The 26,469-nt window shown below is 42.2% G+C and overlaps 1 protein-coding gene and 1 long non-coding RNA gene across 8 annotated transcripts in view; one reads left to right on the forward strand and one right to left on the reverse strand.

Moving 5' to 3' along the window:
- Positions 1 to 26,469, reverse strand: part of frmpd4 (FERM and PDZ domain containing 4) — a 574,431-nt gene that overhangs the window by 11,461 nt on the left and 536,501 nt on the right. For 6 of the 7 annotated variants that reach the window (XM_055644402.1, XM_055644404.1, XM_055644405.1 and 3 more), the window contains 4 exons: positions 20,726 to 20,852; positions 19,379 to 19,468; positions 13,801 to 13,986; positions 12,348 to 12,486 (listed from right to left, as the gene is read on the reverse strand). In XM_055644402.1, the coding sequence (XP_055500377.1) occupies positions 12,348 to 12,486; positions 13,801 to 13,986; positions 19,379 to 19,468; positions 20,726 to 20,852 (542 nt within the window). The remainder of the gene's footprint in view (positions 1 to 12,347; positions 12,487 to 13,800; positions 13,987 to 19,378; positions 19,469 to 20,725; positions 20,853 to 26,469) is intronic. The other variant, XM_055644403.1, reaches the window with a different exon arrangement.
- LOC129702604 (uncharacterized) lies at positions 4,847 to 8,593 on the forward strand. The gene is made up of 2 exons (XR_008724408.1): positions 4,847 to 5,993; positions 7,743 to 8,593. It is a non-coding gene; the product is annotated as an uncharacterized LOC129702604 (long non-coding RNA).

The raw sequence follows: 26,469 nt of genomic DNA on the forward strand, positions 1-26,469 counted from the left end.
GCTGGCGCGGGGGTACTTTGTAACGTTGTAAGCGCCCTTTATGTGTGACTATTTGCATACCTTGGGTATGCAAGCAAAGTATTTCACTGTAACAATAAAATATTCTATTTAATTCAATTCAAGTAAAATAATGAGCAATCATAATGGCAACATTTTGGATGCTAATTTTGCTTAAGTTGGTGACCGTGGAGATGCCATATGCAAGGGCATCTGTCATATGATGAAATTGCCATTAAAGAAGTTTGGCATAATTTAGTTTCATTTAGTTTAGTTTGGAGAAACAGGCCCTTCGGCCCACCGAGTCTGCACTGACCAACGATCCCCGCACATTAACACTACCCCACACACACTAGGACAATTTACATTTATATCAAGCCAATTAACCCACAAACCTGTACGTCGTTGGAGTGTGGGGGGGGAATGAAGATCTCGGAGAAAACCCACGCAGGTCACGGGAAGAACGTACAAACTCTGTACAGACAGCACCCGTAGTCAGGATCGGACCTGGGTCTCTGTCTCAGGCGCTGTAAGCACTGTAAAGCAGCAACTCTACTGCTGCACCACCATGATGCCCTTTATTCATTAATGCTAGTTACCTTTTGCTGAGAAGAATCAAATATTCTGGAACATATATATGATGGAACGCGGTTATGCTTACTTATGTAGAGGTTGTTAACATGCAGAACTAGGCCTGCAGACTAAGGTGTACAGAACCTCTTGCAAGTTACTCCAACTCATTAAATCAATGGAAGTGAAAATGTCATGGTACTTATAAATCCCGGGTAAGAGATACATGGTCTGCTATACCGGCATTAGAAAGCTGGCCATGATTCACAACAAGGGTTGACTAAATTAATTTAATTTATAGACAAACACGGATAGTTTATTGAAATAATATATTCCAGGAAGCATTGCAAAGTCCCAGTTTGAATCTCCTCCTATCTCAGAGTTTAACGTTTTCAGATTTAACAAACAAAAACAAAAAAAAAATATCCCAACACCCTAACTAAAAAGCTCCTATTTTTCAAATGTTACAAAAATAAAATGTTTGCAATTAAAGATAGGTTAATTGGCCTCTGTAAATTGTCCCGAGTGTGTGGAATACAACTAGTGTACAGGTAATTGCTGGTCAGCATGGACCCAGTGGGCCAAAGGGCCTGGCTCCATGCTGTATCTCTAAATTAAACTAAAGATGCAGGAACTTGGAAGGAAACGTAACTAAAGTTGCAGGAACTACTTGGAGGAACGGCCTGAGTGGGGGAACATAGTTATTTTAGTGATGATTCAGCTGCTAAGGGTAGAAGCGAGAGTGTGGTTGGGAAGATGAATATTTGAAGATATGTATGAGGTGGATCAAATGTGGAGTTGGGATTTTAAAAGTAGCATTTTGAGGACAAATGGGAGTATTCTGTTCCAGCAGGAACAGACATGGGAGGAGGAAAAGCTGGGGGAAACAATGCTGATGGGAAGAAATGTGGGAGGACAGTGACAGAAGGAAGTAAATACTGTGGGATGGATCCATGGTTGATGCAGTTGGAGCACCAAGGTCAAGCATGATGTGAATGTTAAGCAAGTGGCTGTGGAGTATTATAACTCAGAGACTGAATACTGAACTAATAATAGACAGGCAGCATCTCTGGATAGAAGGAATGGGTGACGTTTCGGGTCTAGACCCTTCTTCAGACTGTAGAGAGAGGGAAAGCAAAGGTTGAAGTTAGAGAAGTCAATATTCGCACCGCTGGGGTGTAAGCTGCCCAAGCGAAATATGAGGCGCTGATCCTTCAATTTGCGCTGGGCCTCATTCTGACAGTGGAGGAGGCCCAGGACAGAAAGGTCAGTGTGGGAATGAGAGGGGGAGTTAAAGTGTTTAGCAACCGGGAGATCAGGTATGTCTAGGTGGACTTTCCCTCTTCCTCCAACCCTCCCCCGTCCTTGTTCCCCGACTAGTCAGATGGTCCTCCTGAATACATTTTAAATGTTATCTCTGTATGCCTCGTTGTCACCTTCCCCAAGCTAATAATGTTCCATTCTACAAATTCCTTGAACTTCATCGACTTTGATGTCTCCTTTAAACACCGTACCCTTCCATATTTCTGTCTCCCTCTCCCCTGACTCTCAGTCTGAAGAGACATGACCCGAAACATCACACATTCCCCCTCTCCAGAGATGCTGCCTGTCCCACTGAGTTACTCCAGCATTTTGTGTCTATCTTCGGAGTAAACTAGCATCTGCAGATCCTTCCCGTACTTAGCTAATAACCTTGAGGCCTGGTCTTGTGCTTGAGAGAGATGTTCAAATACCACTGCAATAGCTGGAGAATTTAAACTCAGTTATATAAATACATATTGTGAGAGAAGGGTTAATAGGGATGGGACATCAGAGGAGAGACACCTATTCTGCAGAATATGAAATTAATAAAAACACTTCTTTGTCTGAATTTGTCTCAAGAGCATTTGTGATTTTTGAATCTCACAACTTGGGGGCTCGTCCGGGATCTAATACTCTAGACAGCTGACGGGAGTAGACGGACGAAGGGAAGGTGCACCTTGCTGAGTTCAGCAGTCTCAGACTCCTTGCTTGCCATCAGCTGTTTAAGCAGTAGTATCCGGACCACACAGAGACTCGGCAAAGAAGTGGGAGTAGTTGGAAATCGTGAAAAATCAATCGAGCAATTTCTGTGCACAGAACCCAGGTAGGAACAATGACTAATAAAGTACTTCCTGGGCGATTGTGGAAAGACCTTGTACGGGCAAGGCAGGTATGATGAACACTGTATTGAGAATATGATGAACATGGTATTAAGAATATGATGATGATAAATAAGGTAATTAAACACGGTGTTTAGAAAAAGGGAGGGGAAAAGGCTGTGGGCCAAATCCCCGCATTTTGCCCAATAGTCCGTTGGGGCAAATGCTGGACCCTGGAGGGCAGGAAATACCCAGGGGTTGGAGAAGCCAACATGATAAGGTATAGTCCGTTGGGACAAATGCAGAGCCGGAGGGGGCCAAAATACCCAAAGGATAGAGAGACAGGGGCCGGGGTGGACGAAGATCACCCGGCCAACAGGACGGGGAGTCAAAGGGCAGAAGGGGAAGATAAGTTCGGTTGAAATTAGACCCCCGAGGGAGGTACCTAGGAGAGGACCCTGAGGGGGAAGGGGGTTTGTTAAATAGCCTCCTTGAAGATTCTTTAGGTCTGACAAGAACAGTTAGATCAATTCCTTTTCACAGAAGTGAAAAACAAGTAGTAAAGATTATGTTGCAGGCAGTAGAAAAACAGCAAATAAGGAACAGAGAGAGACAGCATGATGAGGGAGTTACTCCCGAAATTAGCAGATAAGAAGACGGCAAAGGCCAGGGACAAGAGTGCAGGACAAGGAGAAAATATAAAATGAATAATCTATTTGAAGTAAGAACGGAACGAATGTGATTTGTATGTAAAAACCGGTTTGGAACGAATGGTTGTAAGATGAAAGGTTGGAATGAGCAAGTTGTAAAATTGAACACAGTGGCGGGGGCGAGCATTTGTACTGTAGTTCAAATTGGATTGCGAACAAGCTGTACAATTAACTCTTTGTATCCTCGTAACCTGAAAAAGGGAAGTTGTAAAAATCAGCTTTTGATTTTCTTTTAATCGTTTCTTGATGTTCTTTTAGATTTCTTGTCAGTAAAGTTAATTTGGAAAATTGTATCTAGTGTTAGGAATTGGACATTTAAAATAATGGTGAATATGGATTGAAATAATTGGAAATAAGTTAATTGATGAAACATGACCAGCTTTTATGGTTTGTTGTTTTATGGTAGACATTCAAGTTGAGAAACAGAGAGAGAGAGAGAGATACAGACACCGAGACACAGAGATACAGACAGAGAGAGAGAGAGCGAGCCAGGCACAGAGATACAGACGGTTCACCAGACTGATTCCTGGGATGTCAGGACTGTCTTATGAAGAAAGACTGGATAGACTTGGTTTATACTCTCTAGAATTTAGGAGATTGAATTTAGGAGATTGAGAGGGGATCTTATAGAAACTTACAAAATTCTTAAGGGGTTGGATAGGCTAAATGCAGGAAGATTGTTCCCGATGTTAGGGAAGTCCAGGACAAGGGGTCACAGCTTAAGGATAAGGGGGAAATCCTTTAAAACCGAGATGAGAAGAACTTTTTTTTCACACAGAGAGTGGTGAATCTCTGGAACTCTCTGCCACAGAGGGTAGTTGAGGCCAGTTCATTGGCTATATTTAAGAGGGAGTTAGATGTGGCCCTTGTGGCTGAGGGGATCAGAGGGTATGGAGAGAAGGCAGGTACAGGATACTGAGTTGGATGATCAGCCACGATCATATTGAATGGCGGTGCAGGCTCGAAGGGCCGAATGGCCTACTCCTGCACCTAATTTCTATGTTTCTATGTTTCTATGAGTCAGACAGAGAGAGGAAAGACAGAGACACAGAAAGAGGAAAGAGAGAGGAAAGAGAGAGAGAGAGGGAGAGAGGAAAGAGGAGAAGAGAGAGAAAGAGAGAGAGGGAGAGAGAGAGAGAGAGAGAGAGAGAGAGAGAGAGAGAGAGAGAGAGAGAGAGAGAGAGAGAGAGAGGGAGAGAGGAAAGAGAGAGAGGGAGAGAGGAAAGAGAGAGAGGGAGAGAGGAAAGAGAGAGAGAGAGAGAGAGAGGAAAGAGAGAGAGGGAGAGAGGAAAGAGAGAGAGGGAGAGAGGAAAGAGAGAGAGAGAGAGAGGGAAAGAGAGAGAGAGTCTTCTCTCTCTCTCTAGAGAGAGAGAGAGAGAGAGGGAGAGATGGAGAGAGAGAGGGAGAGAGAGAGAGGAGAGAGAGAGAGGAAGAGAGGAAGAGAGAGAGGGAGAGAGGAAGAGAGAGAGAGAGAGAGAGAGAGAGAGAGAGAGAGAGAGAGAGAGAGAGAGAGAGAGAGAGAGAGAGAGAGAGAGAGAGAGAGAGAGAGAGAGAGAGAGAGAGAGAGAGAGAGAGAGAGAGAGAGAGAGAGAGAGAGAGAGAGAGAGAGAGAGAGAGAGAGAGAGAGAGAGAGAGAGAGAGAGAGAGAGAGAGAGAGAGAGAGAGAGGAGAGAGAGAGAGAGAGAGAGAGAGAGAGAGAGAGAAGAGAGAGAGAGAGAGAGAGAGAGAGAGAGAGAGAGAGAGAGAGAGAGAGAGAGAGAGAGACAGAAGTAGGAGACGACAGGATGACAGATTATCCCTTGGGGCACCCATAAACTGAGAGGGCTAAAAAAAAAAAAAAAAAAAAAATAAAATAAATAATAAATAAAAATGCTTCACCCTATATCCCTGATGGGGAAGGAAATGGATTAGGGCTTTGGAGGAGGAGAATGTGGGACGATTATTGGCCATGAAAGATTTGAAGGCACCATTGGTAAAAGTAGTGGGAACCACTAAGTGTCAGATAAAGATGATGTAAATTGTTACAACCGGGCCGACAAAAGACTACAAACATGGCCGCCGCTCACAAACTTACCGGCTACAGCGCCATCTTCAGGTTGGATGCCGTCATGACCGAGGGTATGCAGGCCCCTCAGCAAATGTTACCCACTTAAGGTGAACCCCAAGGAACAAAGGGGAATGAAAAGGTGGAGAGTTGAAAATGAACAAGAAAAAGAAGGCATGTGGACATTATATTATGAACTATTGTGGTGGAAGTCATTCTTCTTAAAGTCAAGCAGAATTGAAGGAGGTGGTGGGATTGTCATTTATTTCCAACCCCCGATTCAGCAAACAGTTGGTCTCTGCGGTCAATGTCAATGAACAAAGCCCCTGGTTGAAAAGACTGAAATAAGTGATGAACTGACACAAGTGAGTCCTATGAGGGAACCAAGCGGGGCCAGAGAATTACATGCCAATAATACATGTCTTGGGGAACTTTTCCTCAAAGTCCTATCAGGAGTGAAATTAATCTGGAGATTATAAGCCCTAACTGGACTGGGGTCCCCAAGAGAGAGAAAGGGATTTAAGGAAGGATGTCAAGAAAGGCCAGGATGAGGTAGGTGTTTTTAATTAGATGGGAAAGGCAGAGTTGAGAGTTGAGGGGGAACTTCTTTACTCAGAGAGTGGTAGCTGTGTGGAATGAGCTTCCAGTGAAGGTGGTGGTGGCAGGTTCGATATATGGTTATATGGTATACCCTTAGAAAGTATTTGTTGATGTGGACAATTTGTTGGTTTGTTCCACAAGTGAAGAGAGAGAGAAATACTTCAGAATATAAGACAGCAGATGATGACCTTGGGAAAGGTAGGATATAGTTCAGACTAGATTGGGAATTTTGAAATTGTATGGTGAAATGGAAAAAGTACATGTCAAAGAAGTTAAATTAAAATGCAGACAAAGCAGCTGAAACAGCATCTGGAAGAGATGTCCAGGGTAAGTCTGAATCGATTTAGGTATGAGCACTGTAGTGTCGTTTATGTTGAATAAGGTAATTAAGAGGTTTGGTAAACCTACAGAAATCAGCTTTGACAACGGATTGTTTTCATTTGATGAAAAGAATAAATGGAACATTGAAGGTTAAAATAAATAAGATTTGTGTAATGCTCTGCCATTGGCACTGAAGAAATGTTGCATGCAAACTAACCAGCAGGTGACACAATGGAGAAGTTCCTGCAAGGGACCGAGTTTGGAACAGTTACCGATTAGAATTTAAAAAGTATATGAAACAGTTAATAATGATATACAAGTCTATTTATGAACAGGTAAAGTAAAAGCTGTCGGAGATGGACCAGGAAGAAGGACCCTTTAAACCTGAAGACAAGGTGTATGTATGAGTTTTCTAAATCACCGACCGATGTTCGTTTAGAAGGTTGAGATACCTAGTACGATTTCAATAATTACATGAGGGCTGGCCCACAGGTACGAATAGATAATAGCCCTGAGGTAATTGAACAGGAGGACAAAGAAGAGTAGAGTTTTAACAAGAACTTGTTTGACATCAGTGGTGGGAAATAATGGAAAGGATACTAAAGAGAATATTATAGGAATTTGGACAAATAGGGTAGGATTAGGAAGAATTAGCATGGATTTGTGATTGTGACATTTGACTAATCTTGATTTTTCTTAAAAGAGGTTATTAGGAAAATTGATGAGGTTAAAGTGGTGAACTTCAGTAAGGCCTTTGACAAAGTTCAATAAAGGAAATAAGGTTGGTTAAGAAGTGGTTAGTAAGGAATAGCAAGATGGATTAAAAGTGACTGTTGGGAAATGTACAGAGAGATTTAAGTCATTTGGAAGACTGGGTTGAAACATGACAGATGGATTTAATGTTGATAAGTGTGAGGTGATACAACTTGGCAGGCCAAATTCAAATTAGACTTACATGGTAAATGATTGTGAATTGAGGAATGAAGTTGAACAGAGGGATCTAGGAACAACTGTGTATAATTCCCTGAAGGTGGAATCTCGTGTAGAAAGGATGGTAAAGAAAGATTTTGGTGTGTTGTCCTTTATAAATCAGAGCATTGTGTATAGAAGTTGGGTTGTAATGTTAAATTGTACAAGGTATTGGTGAGGTCAATTGTGGAGTATGGTGCATAATTTTGGTAGGCATAATTATAGGAAAAAGGTCAAAATAGAGAGTACAGAGGAGATCAATTAGAATGTTGACTGGGTTTCAGCAACTAAGATACAGAGAAAGGTTGAACAAGTTAGGTTTTTATTATTTGGGAAAGAGAAGGAATACCCACCATGGTAATGATGTTTTCTTAAGGAACTGTTTACTGGCAGTATCTCATTCTATTACAGAATTAAAAACCAAGGAGCTGTTGGCACAGAGTCCCCATCTCGACTTGCCAATCCATTCTGTGAAAGCAGAGAACTGGGATCTTGTAAAATCATGGAAGGAAGAAAAGCTGCAACCAAAGTGGACTGGACCCTACCTTGTGTTATTAATCACCGAGACAGCAGTACGAACAAAAGAAAAAGGGTGGACACACGCAAACCGATTTAAGGGTCCTGTGGAGGCCCCACCGGACAATATCAGCCCGTAGACTGTGCGTGAAGGGAAGGAACCATTGACTTTGTGCCTATTCGGATGTTGTATTATTCCCTGCGCTGGCCTTCAGAACACAGTATGACTAGCGAGAGGAGGATAGGGAGGCGAAGAATCTGCTGCTAGCACTAGAAAAGGAAGATATAGTATAATTCAAAAGATGCGTAGCAAAAAGAAAAATGGTGGATTGTGAGAGAAGGGTTAATAGGGATGGTTAAATTATACTAGAACTCTGAAAAATATAACTTAGAAAGAAATGAGCTTATCCGCAGAAGCCAGACTGCTGGTAAAATAAAGTAACAATATACAGAACAGAGAGAAATTCTAGATAAAAAGTAGCAAACAGATAACAACTTCAGCAGAAGGCCTTGGGAGTCTTGACGTCAGGAAATGGTCCGAGACATTCCTGGACTTTCTCGTGTGAATGTGGGCTTTATGTTATGATTGGACGAAACTCGATGGGGAGACCTGAGGTAGTGACCACAGTGAAGAAGGGTATAAAGATAGAAAGCATCTCCATTTTCTTTGTGCCTCCAGGGGACATCAGAGGAGAGACACCTATTCTGCAGAATATGAAATTAATAAAAACACTTCTTTGTCTGAATTTGTCTCAAGAGCATTTGTGATTTTTGAATCTCACAATATGAAATGAGATGTCAGTGTCAATAATGGTGCCATGAAAGCCCGTCTAGTTCTCAGACTTTGAGGGCAAGAAACTCTATCATCCTTACCCTGTTAAGCCATAATGTCACTTGAAGCTCAGAGCATTGTGCTTTGCTGTAATATATTGTCATAAGTTGCAAGGTAGGACACTCAGCTGTGTGAAACTATTATACAGCGTGGCAGAATCATCACCACCAGGACTACGCAGGTTGGCCACTGAGGCCGGTGGTGGAAAACAAGATGTTTAAATGAATGTTCAGTTGAGATTATTGTCACGTGTACCAAGGTACAGTGAAAACCTTTTGTTGCGTGCTAACCAGTCAGCAGACAGACAAGGTAGACAAAAGATCCCGGAGAAACGCAGCGGGTGAGGCAGCACCTATGGAGAGAAGGAATTGGCGACGTTTTTGGGTTGAGACCCTTCTTCAGACTGATCAATAGATTCTTCAGAAAGACAATATATGATTACAATCGATCCATTTACAATGATAAGGGAAAACCAGCAAAGGATCATCCAAGGGCACCAATGAGGTAGATAGTAGTTCAGCACTTGCTCTCTGGTTGTGGAAGGATGATTCAGTTACCTGATAACAGCTGGGAAGAAACTGTCCCTGAATCTGATACTGTACGTGTTCACACTTCTATACCTTTTGGCCGATGGGAGAGGGGAGAAGAGGGAGTGGCCCGAGTGCGACTCGTCCTTGATTATGCTGCTGGCCTTGCGAGGCAGCGTGAGGTATAAATGGAGTCAATAGAACGGGAGGCGGGTTTCTGAGACAATGGGTGAGGTGGTAACAAGAGCAGAATGTGCTGGAGAAGGGGGGAAGAGACCAAGATGCAGTTTGTGAACGGATTACTGTGGGCTGGGCATAAGATACAGCCAAGGCAGGAGAGCTTTCATTTAGTTGCAAACTAATGGGTTAAGCAGTCCACGTTTCAGAACAGAAAAAAAAAACCCTTATGACGGGTGTGTACGATCACATTTGCCACGGGACTTTATTAGTATGATTGTGCAGTGCAGTCATATGACAGACTATTGGGCAGTGTAGTAAATCTTTCAGCATGATCTGCTAATGGGTGACACTAAATCTGAAAATGCACTGCATGAAATCTGTGGCAACATTGATGTTTTATGAAGAGGAGTGAGTTCGCAAACTAGCTGGATGAAGTCAGCTGAAAGCAATATCATGATTTAATCCTTTGTGAAACGCATGTAATTGATTTTGTGAACCATCTGACTGAAAGCTTGCAGCATGTGTCCTCCATGAATAAAGCTGTCAGTTTGGGATATTTTTGCTGGAAAAGTTTACTCCAAGAATTGATTTGGTGTTCCTTGAGCGTTTCTTTGGAAATTCCTTCTGGAATTATTTTTCAGATCGGTAAATATATCAAGCTGTTGGCTTGGAAACTGAAATGAGTGCAAGTCAGTCAAAAAACTCTAAGCGATATATTTGATATATTTACAAAGGTTTTTAAGTCCACAATAGAACCTAAAACGGAATGGATTATATTTGGAATAATAGTAGAAGATATCAATTTAAATAAAGACCAAAACGTTTTTTTTAATTATGGGTTAATAATTGGAAATAAATTGATACTTAAATTTTGGAAAAATACAACCATACCAACTGCTAAAATGTGGATTAGGAATATGATGGACATAGCACGCCTTGAAGAAATGAAACTCCGACTAATAGATAAATATGACCAATTCTTAAGGAGTTGGTCTCCTTTCATCGACTTTTTGGAATCATGTGATGCAGCGTAACCGTAAAGATTGCTGATTTCAGTTCATGCCGTGGATAGATCTACATCTCCGAATAAAGATTTGAAAATTTCTCTTTTAAGGGGCCTTCTCTCCTATTTCTACTTTTTCTTTTTTTTTATACACACACTTCACGTTTTTCTATTCTCTACCATCTATTTTTCCTATTTTTCCCCTTTCTATTGTTTTCTTTTTCTTGTCTTACTTCCCTTCTCAAAACATAAAAGTAGAGGTTGTACATAGAATGGATTACGGTATGACATAGTTGGCATCTACAATTAGGTTCCACTGTACTGTTTTGTACTGTATTAACTTCTAATAAAATAAACAAAAAAAACAAACAAAAAAAACTCTAACGGAGGTGCCGCTTATATAATTTAAGTGTACACTAGACGCTAATTTGGAATTTGGACGTATACGCAAGAGCATCGTAAATTGAGTGCTTATGCAGCTGTAAAGTGCAGAGCATTCAGGATCAGGAGAATATACTAGTGATGGAGTACAGATTGAACATTAATTTAAATGATTGAATAGAGATTGATGACTACACTGAAGGGAGATGAAGCTCTGAGCTTCAGTTGAATCCATCTTTGCTTTACATTTGTTCAAGTTTGGTTAACTGGTCATTGGTTGGTTGAACTAATCGTGCTATCTGTATCGTCTTATTGATGTCTGCTCCAAAATTCATTCTGCTTACTCCAGCGGAATCGCAGAGTGAGTGGAGACGTGGCACGAACAATGATAATGTCTGAAGAAAGGTCTTGACCCAAAACGTCACCCGTTCCTTCAATCCAGAGATGCTGCCTGTCCCGCTGAGTTGCTCCAGCATTTCGTGTCTATCTTCGATACTGTCATACAGCATGTTCAGACTACCCATGAGGAATGAGTTTCTGGACAAGACCTGATCAGACAGATGTAGGTGCCACAAATCATTTCCTCCCCTCAAACAATAATAAGGTCATCACAAATAACCTTGAACTCATTCACTGCTTGCACCAACAACAGTCCATGAAATAAATTGTGCAGGAAGAAACCGCAGATGCTGGTTTAAACCAAAGATAGACACAAAATGCTGGAGTAACTCAGCGGGCATGCAGCATCTCTGGAGAGAAGGAATGGGTGACATTTCGGGTTGAGAAGTCTAAAGTCTGAAATCTGAAGGTTCTCTCTGTATGAAACATCACCCATTCCTTCTCTCCAGTGATGCTGCCTGTTCTGCTGAGTTACACCAGCATTTTGTGTCCATCTTCCACAAGAAATAAATGGTTTTATCTCCTTATACAGGAAATGGTGGTATAAGTTTCTCATGTAAACTTCCAATTCTACCCTCCCCGGCATAACTAAAATAATTGCACGTTCTGAGTATACTGACACTCGGGCACTTGGAGATAAAGACAAACGCTTTTGAAGTAATATGTCCAGAAAAGTCATATGTTTATTTCAAAAATAGACATAAAAAGCTGGGGTAAAGCCCCTGTCCCACGTTCTCGAGTTGCTCACGAATTCTCCCGAGTTTTCCCCTTGAATCAAACTCTGAGAATGTCCGCAGGAGTCCGTGGCGAGTCGGTAGATATTTCGTAGCGGCTCGTTATGCCAGCCGTACGTTCTCGGGGCATCAGGTAAGTCGGGACATTTTTTCAGCATGTTGAAAAATGTCCACGAGGAAAACAAAATAGCCCCGAGCACCTACGGCTGGTTATTACCGTAATTCTCCGAGTTTGAATCAAGGGGAAAACTCGGGAGAGTTCGTGAGTAACTCGGGAAAGTGGGATAGGGGCTTAACTCAGTGGGACAGGGAACATCTATGGAGTGAGGGAATGGGTGACGTTTCGGGTCGAGACCCTTCTTCAGACTGGTTAGGGATAAGGGAAATGAGAGATATATACGATGAGATGTAGAGAGATAAAGAACAATGAATGACATCTAATACCTGGTGCATGATTTGCGGTGCATTTGCCATGAGCCATATTAAATATGGAGCGCCGAGAGTCCACTAACAACCTGTAATATCCAGCTGTCAAACAGGCAAGGTTCATCGCATCCGTTGACTCCATTAATAAAATAATGGGCTGAAAAGAAAAGTTTGCACTTTGAGAATCTGGCATGGCTGTACGGAAATTACATTTCAGTTTGTTAAACCAGCGATTCATCCTTTAGTAATCACAAAAGGCGTTGTTCCACTTTACAGTAATTGTCACCGCTAATGAATTTTACACTTAAAAAGCAATATCGTGCTGAGGACTTTTATCTGTCGATCACAGCAATGTTGTTGATAAGATCGACATTCGTACTTGGTACGTTTGTCCAGAGCATGTGGAACCGCCTGAAATTAAAACTGTTCAAAGTGAGTAAATAAACTTGTGAAACAAAAACTTATGTAAGGTGATCCAGGACATTGAAAAGCAATACCAACACTCAGAGTACAAGAAGGAGATTTGCAAGTTAAATTCATTAATGATTGTAGTTATTTAACTTCAAATGGCTTTCAAATGTTTCGGTTCTGTGGTCATGCTTTTTTGTCAAGGGATGGTACGTGGCATCTTTTAGTGATTGATTCTTTAAGGCAGGGTTCTTGATAAGGAAGGGCATCATAGGTTATAGGGAGAAGGCAGGAGAATGGGGTTTGTGAGGGAAAGATAAATCAACCATGAGCGATTAAGCAGACTCGATGGCCTCGTTCTGCACCTACCTTTTATGTTGCCTCAATTTAAGAAACTATTAACTAGTCTGAGAGTCGTGAGAGATGGCATTGGAATTTTGGGAGTTCATTTGTGGTGGGGAATATAATCCGTTGACTTATTTTCATTTTCTCTCTGCAGGTCAACGTTCCTCCCATTGCATCCTCTTCAACCTCTTCCTTTCTAAGTCTCACCAGCCTCAGTGACCTGCTCGGTTTGATTCCCCACCTCCACCACCCTAACATATGTTGAGCGTTTGACCGCACTGGTCCTTTACTCACTGCAGTTTCGAAGAATGAGGGGGGACCTCATTGAAACCTACCAAATAGTGAAAGGCTTGGAAGGAGTGGAGTGGATGGTTTCCACTGGTGGGAGAGTCTAGGACCAGAGGTCATAGCCTCAGAATAAAAGGATGTTCTTTTTGAAAGGAGATGAGGAGGAATTTCTTTAGTCAGAGGGTGGCGAATCTGTGGAATTCATTGTCACAGAAGGCTGTGGAGGCCAAGTCAATGGATATTTTTAAGGCAGGTAGATAGATTTTTGATTAGTACAGGTGTCAGGGATTATGTGGAGAATGCAGGAGAATGGGGTTGAGAGGGAAAGATAGATCAGCCACGATAGGACGACGGAGTGGACTTGATGGGCCGAATGGCCTAATTCTGCTCCTTGAACATATGAACTTCCAAATTAATGCCATTTTCTTACCTTGACATCCAGCACATTCAGTTCAACCCTCACATTGTTTTCCTCTTCTGAGAACATCTCGATCTTGTTCACATGGCTGAAGTCAGCCAGCAGGGCCACCAGGTGTGTTTTTGCATTGATTACATGGCTTATTCCATATCTTGGTCCCACTAACAAAGTGACTTCAGAGTGCTTCTCTCCGTGCTGCTTTTCACAATGAATGAAGACAAAATGAGGTCACACATTTCTACTTTACAACCACTTCATTTACAATTTAATAATACTCCAAAAGGTTTTATATTAGAAAATAAATTATACTACATTCTGAACCACACTTTAATTTACTTCTTCAACAAAATAAAACAAAACATACGACTTAGCTGAAATGTTATGTACTGATCACTGCTAATACATTTGTCAACAAAATAGAGAGAGTACAGAGGAGATTTACTAGAATGTTGCCTGGGTTTCAGCAACTAAGTTACAGAGAAACGTTGAACAAGTTAGGGCTTTATTCTTTGGAGCGCAGAAGGTTAAGGGGGGACTTGATAGAGGTTTTTAAAATGATGAGAGGGATAGTCAGAGTTGACGTGGAAAAGCTTTTCCCACTGAGAGTAGGGAAGATTCAAACAAGGGGAGATGACTTGAGAATTAAGGGACTGAAGTTTAGGGGTAACATGAGGGGGAACTTCTTTACTCAGAGAGTGGTGGCTGTGTGGAATGAGCTTCCAGTGAAGGTGGTGGAGGCAGGTTCGTTTTTATCATTTAAAAATAAATTGGATAGTTATATGGACGGGAAGGGAATGGAAGGTTATGGTCTGAGCGAAGGGATATGGGACTAGGGGAGATTATGTGTTCGGCACGGACTAGAAGGGTCGAGATGGCCTGTTTCCGTGCTGTAATTGTTATATGGTTATATGGTTATTTCAGCGAATTGGTTCTCCAAATTGCAGGGATTGTGTGATAAACATGGACTGAGCTGAGAGAGTGGATGACTTGTTTAAACTCACTGGTTAGTACATATTATTATGTGTCTGCCAGTAGTTTTTCTTTGCACCAAAATAACATCTATTGATTTTCTTAATGTGTGTTATTCTCTGTGTTATAGCACCTGCCCATTGGTGAGCAGTGGGCAGGTGCTATAGACCTGCACGGGAAGGTAGACGCTCCCGCCCCCACGAGTCTCGGGCAGATGGGGCTCGTCAGCCTGGGAAGGCAGTCCATCTAGGAGAGGGAAAACTCTGATTTAAAACCTCCACTGCCTTGTGGCCATATCCAGTCATGGAAAAGGCTCCAGGTGTAAACCTCAAGAGAATCCGGAGTCCGAGCCCCTAAGGCAGTTCGCCGTTGTCTACAACCTCGTTCTGGCAGCTCCTGCAACGGCGCTGGTGCCAAACTGTAACGGTCCTGCTGTTGCTTTGGATCGATCAGCGACGTGGAGAGGGGGGAACGTGCTGCAGCCTATCCTGCAGGGGCAACAGCCTGTCTGTCCTCCATGTGACATTGCCCAGGCTTGCATCCGACCAGGATGCATCACCCATGGTCAGTCATGACCGAGGGGGGGGGCTACTAATTATACTCTAACTAAACAGTAAAGTATACAACATGATGCAGGAATAGAAAGAAATAGAATACAAGGGAATCAATATATTCCTGTACGGTTGTTCGAACAATTTCTCTCTTGAAATACAGATTTAGATGTTCTCACTTTATCTAGTGTGCACTTCTTCAGGCACTTACAGAGTAAAACCCATAAATCGCTCGTAAAAATAGGATTGGGAGATTCAAAGATAAAGCAAGTGAAGATAATTGTTTTTCTCCATGCAAGAGCTGATGCCTCCCTGTCCGAAACACAATGATGGTGCATGAGGAATGAACTGGATGATGAATCGAGACTAGGGGATGCTGATTAAAAATAATGGGTCATCCATTTAAGACGGAGAAGACAATTCTCTTTTCTTTGAAGATCACGAGTCTCCCGGAGAGTGGCCAAAGTGGAGTCTGAATATTTTAAAGGCAGAATTAGATAGCTTGTCAGGTGAAAGATTACTTCAGATTGGTGGGAGTATAGAGTTGAAGTTATAATCAGAAGTTATAATTGTACTGAATGGCAGACCTGGCTCAAGAGGCCTACTTGCCTATTCCTGCTCCCATTTCATATGTTGACATGTTCGTATTGTTGAACAATGTGGACTGTGAGCTTCATTCGTTTTCTGGCGTTTAGTTTCGATTACTTTTGGAGGTGAGCTTCTGCTAATATTTCCTTCTGTGTACTTTATCTGAGTGGTTAACCCTTATAATTGGCAAAGGGGATCAATATTGATAAAATCATTAGATCATTAGAGATAGGAGCAGAATTAAGCCATTCACCAATTAAGTCTACTCCACCATTCAATCATGGCTGATCCAATCCTCCCTCCTAACTCCATTCTCCTGCCTTCTCCCCATAACCTCTGACACCCGTACCTATCAAGAATCTATCTATCTCTGCCTAAATATATCCACTGACTTTGCCTCCACAGCCTTCTGTGGCAAAGAATTTCACAGAATTTCACCTCATCTCTTTCCTAAAAGAACATCCTTTAATTCTGAGGCTATGACCTCTAATCCTAGACTCTCCCACTAGTGGAAACATCCTCTCCACATCCAGTCTATCCAAGCCTTTCACTAGTCTGTACATTTCAACGAGGTTCCTCTCATTATTCTAAACTCTAGCGAGTACAGGCCTGTGCCGACAAACGATAAGGATTGTGGCACCATGTCACATAAAGGTCTCCTGATCATTATTTTCTTAATGTGGTTGTAATCCTGTTAAAATAAATAGTTGACAATTTTGCCTAAATAATGGATGTGATGGTAGCTAAGTGTATGCAGTACCACTTCACGTGCTGAGTCATTTGTTTGGTGTCAAAATGGGAAAAATCCCCTACAGGATTTTTTGAAGTAGTTTGGTGATCTGATCTTTTCTCATTCAATACTTCTCTGCCCTCAAAATCAAGAAACTGACCTCTGAAGAACGACCCATAAGCCTGTTGGTGCACACAAAGATTTTCACCCTCTTACAAGACCTTACTGTTCAAATATTCTGCCATATTTTATTTGATAATACTTCCATGAATTACATTGGGGATGTTACTCTGGTAAAATTGCTGTATCAATATAAGTAGTTCTACTTTTTGCAATGTACTGCACGAAGGCTGCAGTACCTGTAGATCCTGATGAGGAAGTGTAAGGTGTGAACATGAGACATCAAAGGGGATGATTTGATTTCTCTTGTTCACACCTTAGACTTCCTTATCTCTGTTTCTCCCTCTTCCCTGACTCTCACCCTGAAGAAGGGTCTCGACCCAAAATGTCACCCACTCCTTCCATCCAGAGATGCTGCCTGTCCCGCTGCGTTACTCAAGCATTTTGTGTCTGCCTTCAGTGTAAACCAACATCGGCAGTTCTTTCCTACACAGTAGATCCTGATGAATGTATATTCAGTTCATGAGTACACTGGAAAATAGACACAACAGGATTGGATTTGGATCTCCAAAAGGTCTATGAAAATACTATATTTATCCACATTTTGAATTTTTGATGAATTCTTCTCATCTTCCCAGATATCCACACAGAGGAAGTCCCTTAACTATTAGCAAGGTTCACTTCAACCTTGCCCTCATTTCATTATTTGCCTAATGCTTAGTGGTAAGGTGGCTTCGTGGCTTTGAAATAAGAAAGCAGCCCCTTTTTTACTGAACAGCCTTTGTAGCTGGTGAATGACATCAGGAATCCTACCAAAGTGGGTTCAGCCTCCTATGCTCATTTTCTCCAAATGGAAATGAATGGTATTTAATAAGATGAGGACTGACAGCAGAGAAAGCGGAATGCAGTGTCACAATTTATACGCACCAAGTTTTACTCCACATTAGTAACATGCCATAACCAAGCTGTACCTCCAAATGTACAATGTTCAACAAATGTAATATGTAACTCCAGGACTAGAGGGTCTGAACTATAGGCAGAGGTTGAGTAGGCTGGGACTCCATTCTTTGGAGCGCAGGAAGATGAAGGGTGACATTATAGAGGTGTATAAGATCATGAGAGGAATATATTGGGTAGATGCACAGACTCTTGCCCAGAGAAGGTGAATCGAGGACTCAAGGGCATAGGTTTAAAAGTGAAGGGGAAAAGATTTAATAAGAATCTGAGGGGCAACTTTTTCACACAAAGGGTGGTGGGTGTATGGAACAAGCTGCCAGAGGAGGTAGTTGAGGCTGGGACTATCCTAATGATTAAGAAACAGTTAGACAGGTACATGGAAAGGACAGGTTTGGAGGGTATGGACCAAATGCTGGCTGGTGGGACTAGTGTAGCTGGGACATGCTGGCTGGTGTGGGCAAGTTGGGCCGAAGGACCTGTTTCCACGCTGTATCACTCTATGACTCCATGACTCCACTGAGTAAAGGGGCTGTCCCACTGCAGCGACCTAATTGGTGAGTTTAGAAGAGTTTGCCCTCGACTCATACGCACAGCATGGTCGACACGAGGTCCTGGGAGCTCTTTGTAACTATCCTTCATGCTCTAGAGTAATTGCCGCGTACTCGAGGCCTCAGCTAGGTCGTGGCGTATTTTTCAACGTGCTGAAAAATGCCCGTGAGTAAAAAAAGGTCGACATGGAAAAAAATGGATATTTTTTTTACTCGTAGGTTTAGTCGAGGTAGGTTGTAGTAGGTCGGCATGTTATTCGAAGGTAATCGAGGGTAGTCGAAGGTAGTCAAATGTAGTCATAGATAGTCTTCAACATAGTCGAAGGAGATCGAAGGTCATCTTCACTCTCCGCTATTCGGTGTCCAATTTTCCCGAAGCTTGTCGAAACTAGTCGAAGTTAGTCTTCAACATAGTCGAAGGAGGTCTTCAACATGACACTTTTTCAAACTCTCCTAAATTCTTCTAAACTCGCCAATTTGGTTGCCGCAGTGGGACAGCCCCTTAAGACTGTCAAACTCAGCAGTAAATTTCTGTCTACCAACTTTATTTTGATCACCTGGAAAAGAGGGGTTTATGCTATCAGACTGTGTTGGAATCAAAAATGTTTGTATTTCTGAAAAGTCCTACTGGTAAATAATAACTAATACACAATAAATGAGCATTCACAGATTAGCTCAATAATGGTGCTACCAATATACTTTTAGTTATGCTGCTTTCTTTGTTGAAGAGCAAAATCACAACTTACAACATAATAGACATAACAAATAAATTGCATTGATTCTGAACAGCCATGTTAATTTTATCCAGCACTAAGTTTTCCTAAAGTGTTTGGGTTGTACTCATTAAGCTGATTAAATCAGAATCAAGATCTGATGTACTTGGAACATTTAAATAGCACGCACAAGTGGAGGTTACAGCAAAACCAGGAACTATATTCATGAGGTTAGCTTGTCAACAGAGTTATCAGCTCAAGTCGACATATTATGTCTGATATTTTGGTGTGTGTCTAAAGTATGTTCCTCGATGGATTATAATTGCAGGCTTTGAAACAGCTTAAATGAATATTAATAATATTTCTGTTGCTTTTGTATATGATTGGAAAGAAGACAAAAATAAGGTACATTACCACCAGTATGGCTTTAAAAACTCTGCCTCCATACAAACGCAAGTCACTGAGAAACTTCAAGTAGTGCACCTTCGCTTGTAATGCAGAGAGCTGCAATAGAAAGGGAGATATGAAAAGCATTACACTATATTGTGACGATGAGTTTGACCACTGAATAGCACCTACACATGGCTGGGTAAAACCTACTGCTTAAATCCAAATGTTTCTTTTGTTTCAAATCAGGTACCCAAAATATTCAGCTCAATGTACAAAATTGCAATTGGGTAAAATGAACTGGATTTAAATCACATTTATTACACATCAATTGATGAATCCAGAAGAGAGTCAGCAAACTGCATCTGGGCTGCGCTAGGTTGTGTTCAGCAAGGATGAACACCAACGCAGTTCCCAACTCTGAAACTATTTAGCAACATGGTTAAAACATCTGGTGCTTCACTGATGCAATTTTAGATATTGATATCATGGCCTGGCAGAGATTTTCATTTTGCAATGCTCCTACGAAGAGCTGGAAATAATGGCAGAAAACAATTCTAATGATGTGAGACAAACGACTGCCAATCAACATAACACATTTTATTTTAATTCTCCAGTGCCGATCTGCATCCAATTATTGCCCTGTTGCATATTTTTTTTTATTGAGAAATTATATCTACCAGTCATTAATGTACTTAGATTTAAGGAAGGTTGACCATGCAGTGGTTTCTCATTTATGTATCTACTAAAGTAAAGGATGGAATAGATAATGCAAGGCAGAGCATGCTGTTAATATAACACTGAGAACATAGAAGACTACAGAATGGAAATGGGCCATTCGGCCCACAATATTTGCGTTGATCATGATGCTTCGTTAAACTGCCCTCCTCTGCCTGTACATGATCAGCACGCAACAAAAGCCTTTTCACTGTACCTCCGTACACATGACAATCAACTAAACAGAAACTGAAACTGCCTATCTAAAAGCCTCTCAAACACCACTATCGTATCTGCCTCCACCGCCACTACCCTTGGCAATGCGTTCCAGGCCCCCAGGTGTAAAAGACTTACCCCACATATCTCCATTAAACATTTCCCTTCTTAGAGCTATGCCTTCTCGTGTTGGACATTTCCACCCTGGTAAAGAGGTTCTGACTGTCTACCCTATCTATATCTCTCAACATTTAATATTCTTCTGTAAGGAAGGACTAAGTCAGAGATAATTGTTGTGTTAATGATATATGATGCCCTCTGCACATATTTACCACATGACATACTGTAAGAGCATTAGTTGAGATAATAGCATCAGAAGTTAATAGATTAGGCAAATTTCAACTGTAGTAAATAATTATTTAACCCTTGGTGCAGAGTTACCTTTTTGCCAGGAGGAACAAGGTTTTGGTTTGCTTTCAGGATGTGGGTCAGCGCTTTCTTCACATTCTTCTCTTTCATGCTTTGTAAAACCATGGGAGCGAGGAAAGTTTCAAGGCCCCATTCTTTCCTGGAAGAGAACTGTATGTTAGAGGGAGGGCAAGTCTCATCTTATTAAAATAGGTCAAAACATTCCAAACTGCCCTTTGAGACTGTGTTTAATGTTAAATGTTGTTATTGCTTACTGCAGAGTTCATAAGGTCATAAGTGATAGGAGCAGAATTAGGCCATTCGTCCCATCAAGTCTACTCCACAACTCAATCATGGCTGATCTATCTCTCCCTCCTAACTCCATTCTCCTGCCTTCTCCCCGTAACCCCTGACGCCTGTACTAATCAAGAATCTATCTATCACTTCCTTAAAAATACCCATTGACTTTGCCTCCACAGCTTTCTATGGCAGAATTCCAGTTGTACCACCCTCTGACTAACGAAATTCCTCCTCATTCCTCCGCAATTCTTCCTTCCTAAAAGACCGTCCTTTAATTCTGAGGCTATACCCTCTGGTGCTCACCAGCGGAAACATCCTCTCCACATCTACTCTATGCAAGCCTTTTACTATTCAGTACGTTTCATTCTTCTGAACTCCAGTGGATGCAGGGCCTGTGCTATCAAACAAATGTTCATCATACGTTAACCTACTCATTCCTGGGATATGTGTTAAAGTGAACTCCAATCAAATGGAGCAACACACCACAGACTCAAAAAATCAGAACAAAAACCATAACAAGACTCCACAGGTAGCACAGCATGTGTTTTGAGAGAGACCATTAACATTTAGAGTCATACAGTCATACAGCATCGAAACAGGCTATTCAGCGCAACTCGTCCTTGCCAATCTAGATGTCCCCATTACGTTAATCCTATTTTACAGTGATCTGCCCATATCTGCCGCAACCTTTCCTATCCATGTACTGTGCTGATGCCTCCTCCCTTGTGTGCTGCTCTGATCCCCACTGACGGCAGGCAGGCCAGGAGGAGTTGACGACCAGCACCATGGGCAACTCCTGTCTGGTGCAAAACTCCCGGTTCCATGGACAGAGCTCCATGGACTGTTGAGGAGCACGGCCACAGGTACAATAGCTGCGTTCAATCAGCTGTTATTGGATTGGCCCACTTGTACCTCAACGCCATACTGCTTAAAAGGCAAGGCAGTTTCAGTGGAGAGGGGAGGGGAGGGAAGGGGAGAGGAGTTTGGAGACAATGTTACATTTGTTGGAAGGAACTGCAGATGCTGGTTTACACTGAAGATAGACATAAAATGCTGGAGTAACTCAGCGGGACAGGCAGCATGTCTGGAGAGAAGGAATGGGTGACGTTTTGGGTCGAGACCCTTCTTCAGACTGTTCAGAACTTCAGAAACTGATGCTGCTTGTGGCGATGCAATCTTAAACCATTAACATTTGTTAATGTCCGGTGGACTGGGACAACGGGAGCTCGAGGGCCCGGGGGGAGAGACCGCTTCCCGGAGCTCCCGCAACGCGACTTATCCAGCCCGTGTCGCGGGGTTGGAACGACCCGGAGTGGGGACGTACATCACCCGGCACGGCTTCATGGCCGTGGGACATTCTAGTGCCCACCGGGGGCTCCAACACTGTGACTTTTAGACCTGGAGCGGGGCCGTAAATCACCCGGCACGGCCTAAAATGGCCGTGGGACTTAGCATCGCCCGCCTGAGGCTTGGACATTGGGAGAGACATGGAGAACAGGGGAGAGAAAAGACTTTGCCTTCCATCACAGTGGGTTCACTGTGATGGATGTTTGTGTGAATTAAATTGTGTGTATGTCTGTAGGATCTGACTTTCCCCGTTTGTTAAAAAACCAAGTTCATCCTTGGGGGGACGTGTACACAGTTGCGAGAGTCTTTGATAAACCAAACTGATATTTCTTGCTCCATTCTACCTTGAATACATTTTAAAGGAAGCATAGAGCAAGGAATGGAATTTAAAAATATCCAATGACTTGGTCTCCACTGTTGTTTGTGGCATTGAATTGCAATTTTTCCTGCATTTCTTCTTCCACCTTTAGTAGCTGGTAAATTTAATGCAAGAACACAGATTACAGAAATTACGATGGGCTGCACTGTGGCACAGCCGTGGAGATGCTGCTTTACAGCACCAGAGACTTAGGCTCGATCCTGACCAGGGGTGCTGTCTGTACAGATGCACGTTCTCCTTGTGACCGCATTTTTTTTCTCCGGGTGCTCTGGTTTCCTCCCACATTCCAAAGACTTAATTGGTTTCAGTAAAATTTCCCCGAGTGTGTAATATGCAAAACTGGGAAAATATGAAACTAGTATATGGGTGATCGTTGGTCGGCGTGGACTCAGTGGGTTGTTTCCTCACTGTATCTCTAAACTTTTTCATCAAGATTGTCCCACAGTGAATGCCCAAGGGTGACCTACTTCAAAAGAGACTCCAAATGACAGAGCAGGTCCACAGACAGTTTCCCTCAGATGAGTTAAGGGGTTGGCCCATTTGGGTGACCTAATCCGCGGCTTCCACTCGACTCATACTCGCAGCATGGTCGACACAAGGTCGAAGGAGGTCTTTGTGACTCTCCTTCATGCTCGAGAGTAGTCCCCTTGTACTCGAGGCCTCAGCTAGGTAGCGGCGTATTTTTGAATATGTTGAAAAATGACTGCAAGTAAAAATAGGTCGCCAAGTCGAAGATAGTCTTCATCAGTCAAAGGAGGTCTTCTACATAATCGAAGGAGGTCTTCAACATGACATTTTTTTCAAACTCTCCTAAACTCTTCTAAACTTCCAAAGTGGGACAGCCCCATTATAACCAAAGATGTCCATCTTATCTAGTTCTGAGGTATAGACTGTCTGATGGAGATTCCATTCCTTGATCTATTCTTCCTTTAAAATTCATACGAGGTAATATTGAGCAAGAAATATCAGTTTGGTTTATCAAAGACTCTCCCATCTGTGTACACGTAAGGATGAACTTGGTTTATTAACAAACAGAGAAAGTCAGATTTTGTTTCCATCCTCTAGCCTTTGCTTTTCCCCCACAGAGGTAGTTTTAAGCACCATCAGTTTCTGAAGTCTGAACACTCTGAAGAAGGGTCTCGACCCGGAACATCACCCATTCCTTCACTCCAGAGATGCTGCCTGTCCCGCTGAGTCACTCCAGCATTGTATATCTATCTTCGGTGTAACCCAGCATCAGTTTCTGTGCGATGTTTGATCATTTTTTGCTTTACAAGGTCTTATAATGGTCCACCTCTGCCATGCCCATACAGTAATCAAGGTCTTTCTTAGCTGTTAATACCAAAACAGTAAGTTGGGAGTCTGAATCTCTTCTTCTTATTTAATTTCTAACTGTAATTTGTGCTGCACACTCAGTAATATTTTCAGCTATGTGAATTATTTTGCTTAAAAGTAAACATAATAAAGACTGAGCCGAGGGAAATGTGTGGCCTTTGAAGTGTAAATAATTCAATATTAAAGAATGCCAGACATTAATTTTGGAATTTGCTATTGGGAAGGGCTACGGAGCTACAATGCTGACTATTATTGCACTAATATGATAAGCAAAAAATATATTTAGCTGTGAACCATTCTCATTGGAATTTGAAAAAATCTGTACAAGTGCTGCTACATTCTGTTGCAAATAAGAAATAATATCATGGTGAAATCCAAAATGGTGAACTTTTAATGAAGAAATGTAGAAACATAGAACTTCGTCTGCTGGTTTATAAAATAAGATGCTGATTGGTGGAGTAACCCAGCGTGTCAGTGAGACCAGGTATAGACTTGGCGGCTGTCTCGCTGAGCTCTTGTGCTCAGTCCGACAAGACCTACCAGGTCTCACGGTTCTAACCATTTTAACCCCTCTTCCCCATCCCCATACTGACCTTTCCATGGTGGGCCTCCTCCCCTCCTCCATTGCCACAATGTGGACACACACCAAACGGAGGAACAGCACCTCATATTCCGCTTGGGTAGCTTATAACCCAGCAGTATGGACATTGAATTCTCTAATTTTATGTAACATCTAACTATTCTCCCTCCTCCTCCCTTTCTCCCTCACACCCCCTTTTCCTCCTCCCCCCTCCTCTGTATCCCACCTAGACTCACAGCTACTTTTCCATTCTCCCCCTATATTTTTTCCTTCGGCTTAATTCGCAACCCTTCAATCCTTTCTTCTCACAGCTTTTTTATTCATCACTAGTCTTTGTTCTCCCATCTGCCCATCAAAACTCCCCCCTAGTCAGCATTCACCTATTTCCTGCCATGCATTGTCTGTGCGGAGTTTGCACGTTCTCGCCATGACCGCGTGGGTTTACGATGGGTGCTCCGGTTTCCTCCCCTGCTCCAAAGACGTACCGGTCTGTAGGTTAATTGGCTTTGGTAAAAATTGTAAATTGTACCCAGTGTGGAGGATAGGGCTAGTGTATGGGGATCACTGGTCAGCGCGGAGCCTGTGGGCCGAAGGGCCTCTTTCTGTGCCGTATCTCTAAACGATACTAAACTAAAGAAGGGCCCGACCTGAAACATCACCTATTCATGTTCTCCAGGGATGCTGCCTGACCCGCTGAGTTATTCCAGCACTATTTGGTTGACTTTAAATGAAGACTTTGTTGCTAATCATCAAAGGTCATACCCCATTGGAATTCTTATGTCGAATCATCCACATCAGTTTCAACAATAATCTAATTGTATTTTTGCCAGTGCTGATGTGACAATTATGAGAGCTAATTTTAGTATAAAATCGTTACTGTCCAAGATCACATAGACAAATTTACCATGTACTTCATGACAACGTCAGTGTTATCCCCCCGACACAGAGGGCTCATCAGATGCAGAAAGGTTGCGTCCCTGGGTGACGAATGTAGAACTGGGTGCCAGTCCCAGTACAAGCTTAGGCTCCTCAGATTCAAAGTGAGGACATTTTCTTCACACAAAGAATGGCGAATCTTTGACTGTTCTACACAGAAATTTATGGATTTCAAGAGAATCAAGGGATATGAGAATAGGGCACAAGAGATGCTGAGGAAGATAAGACAGGATCTTGTGGAAGTGGTGGGCCAAGCTCAAGGAGCTGAATAGCCTACTCCTGTTTCTATTTCGTTGTCTCTGTACTGTACACTGTACTGTATACTGTACTGTACACTGACAATGACAATTAAAATTGAATCTGAATCTGAATGTGAATCTGAATCTATTTCTTGTGCATGTTGTTAGATGCATGTGTTGTGCACTAATTCTGCAATAACAAAGCAGCATAAAGCAGTAGAACTATGGTGGCAGAAAGGGGCAGAACATTGAATACATTTGTGTGGGAAGGAACAGCAGATGCCGGTTTAAACCGAAGATAGACACAAAAAGCTGGAGTAACACAGCGGGACAGACAGCATCTCTGGAGTGAAGGAATGGGTGATGTTTTGGGTCGAGACCCTTCTTCAGACCTAACTAACTGAATATATTGTCTTGAAGCAGAGTAACTGATGAGAACTTCAAGATATAACAGCTACAATTTTATCAACACAGATTGCCAGAATATATACTTCCAAATCAGGATGTTGTGAAAATCTTGGTCAACAATTAGAGGCAATATTAGGTTACATTTGTTGTGTAGGAAGGTACTGGTGCTGGTATCTGCTGTTCCAGGTGTGGACTCCTATATATGTAGATGTGACAAAGATGCTGGTTTACACCAAAGATAGCAGAGATAGTT

This window comes from Leucoraja erinacea, chromosome 13 (assembly GCF_028641065.1).
Source record: "Leucoraja erinacea ecotype New England chromosome 13, Leri_hhj_1, whole genome shotgun sequence".
In the NCBI taxonomy this organism is placed as follows: Eukaryota; Metazoa; Chordata; class Chondrichthyes; order Rajiformes; family Rajidae; genus Leucoraja; species Leucoraja erinaceus.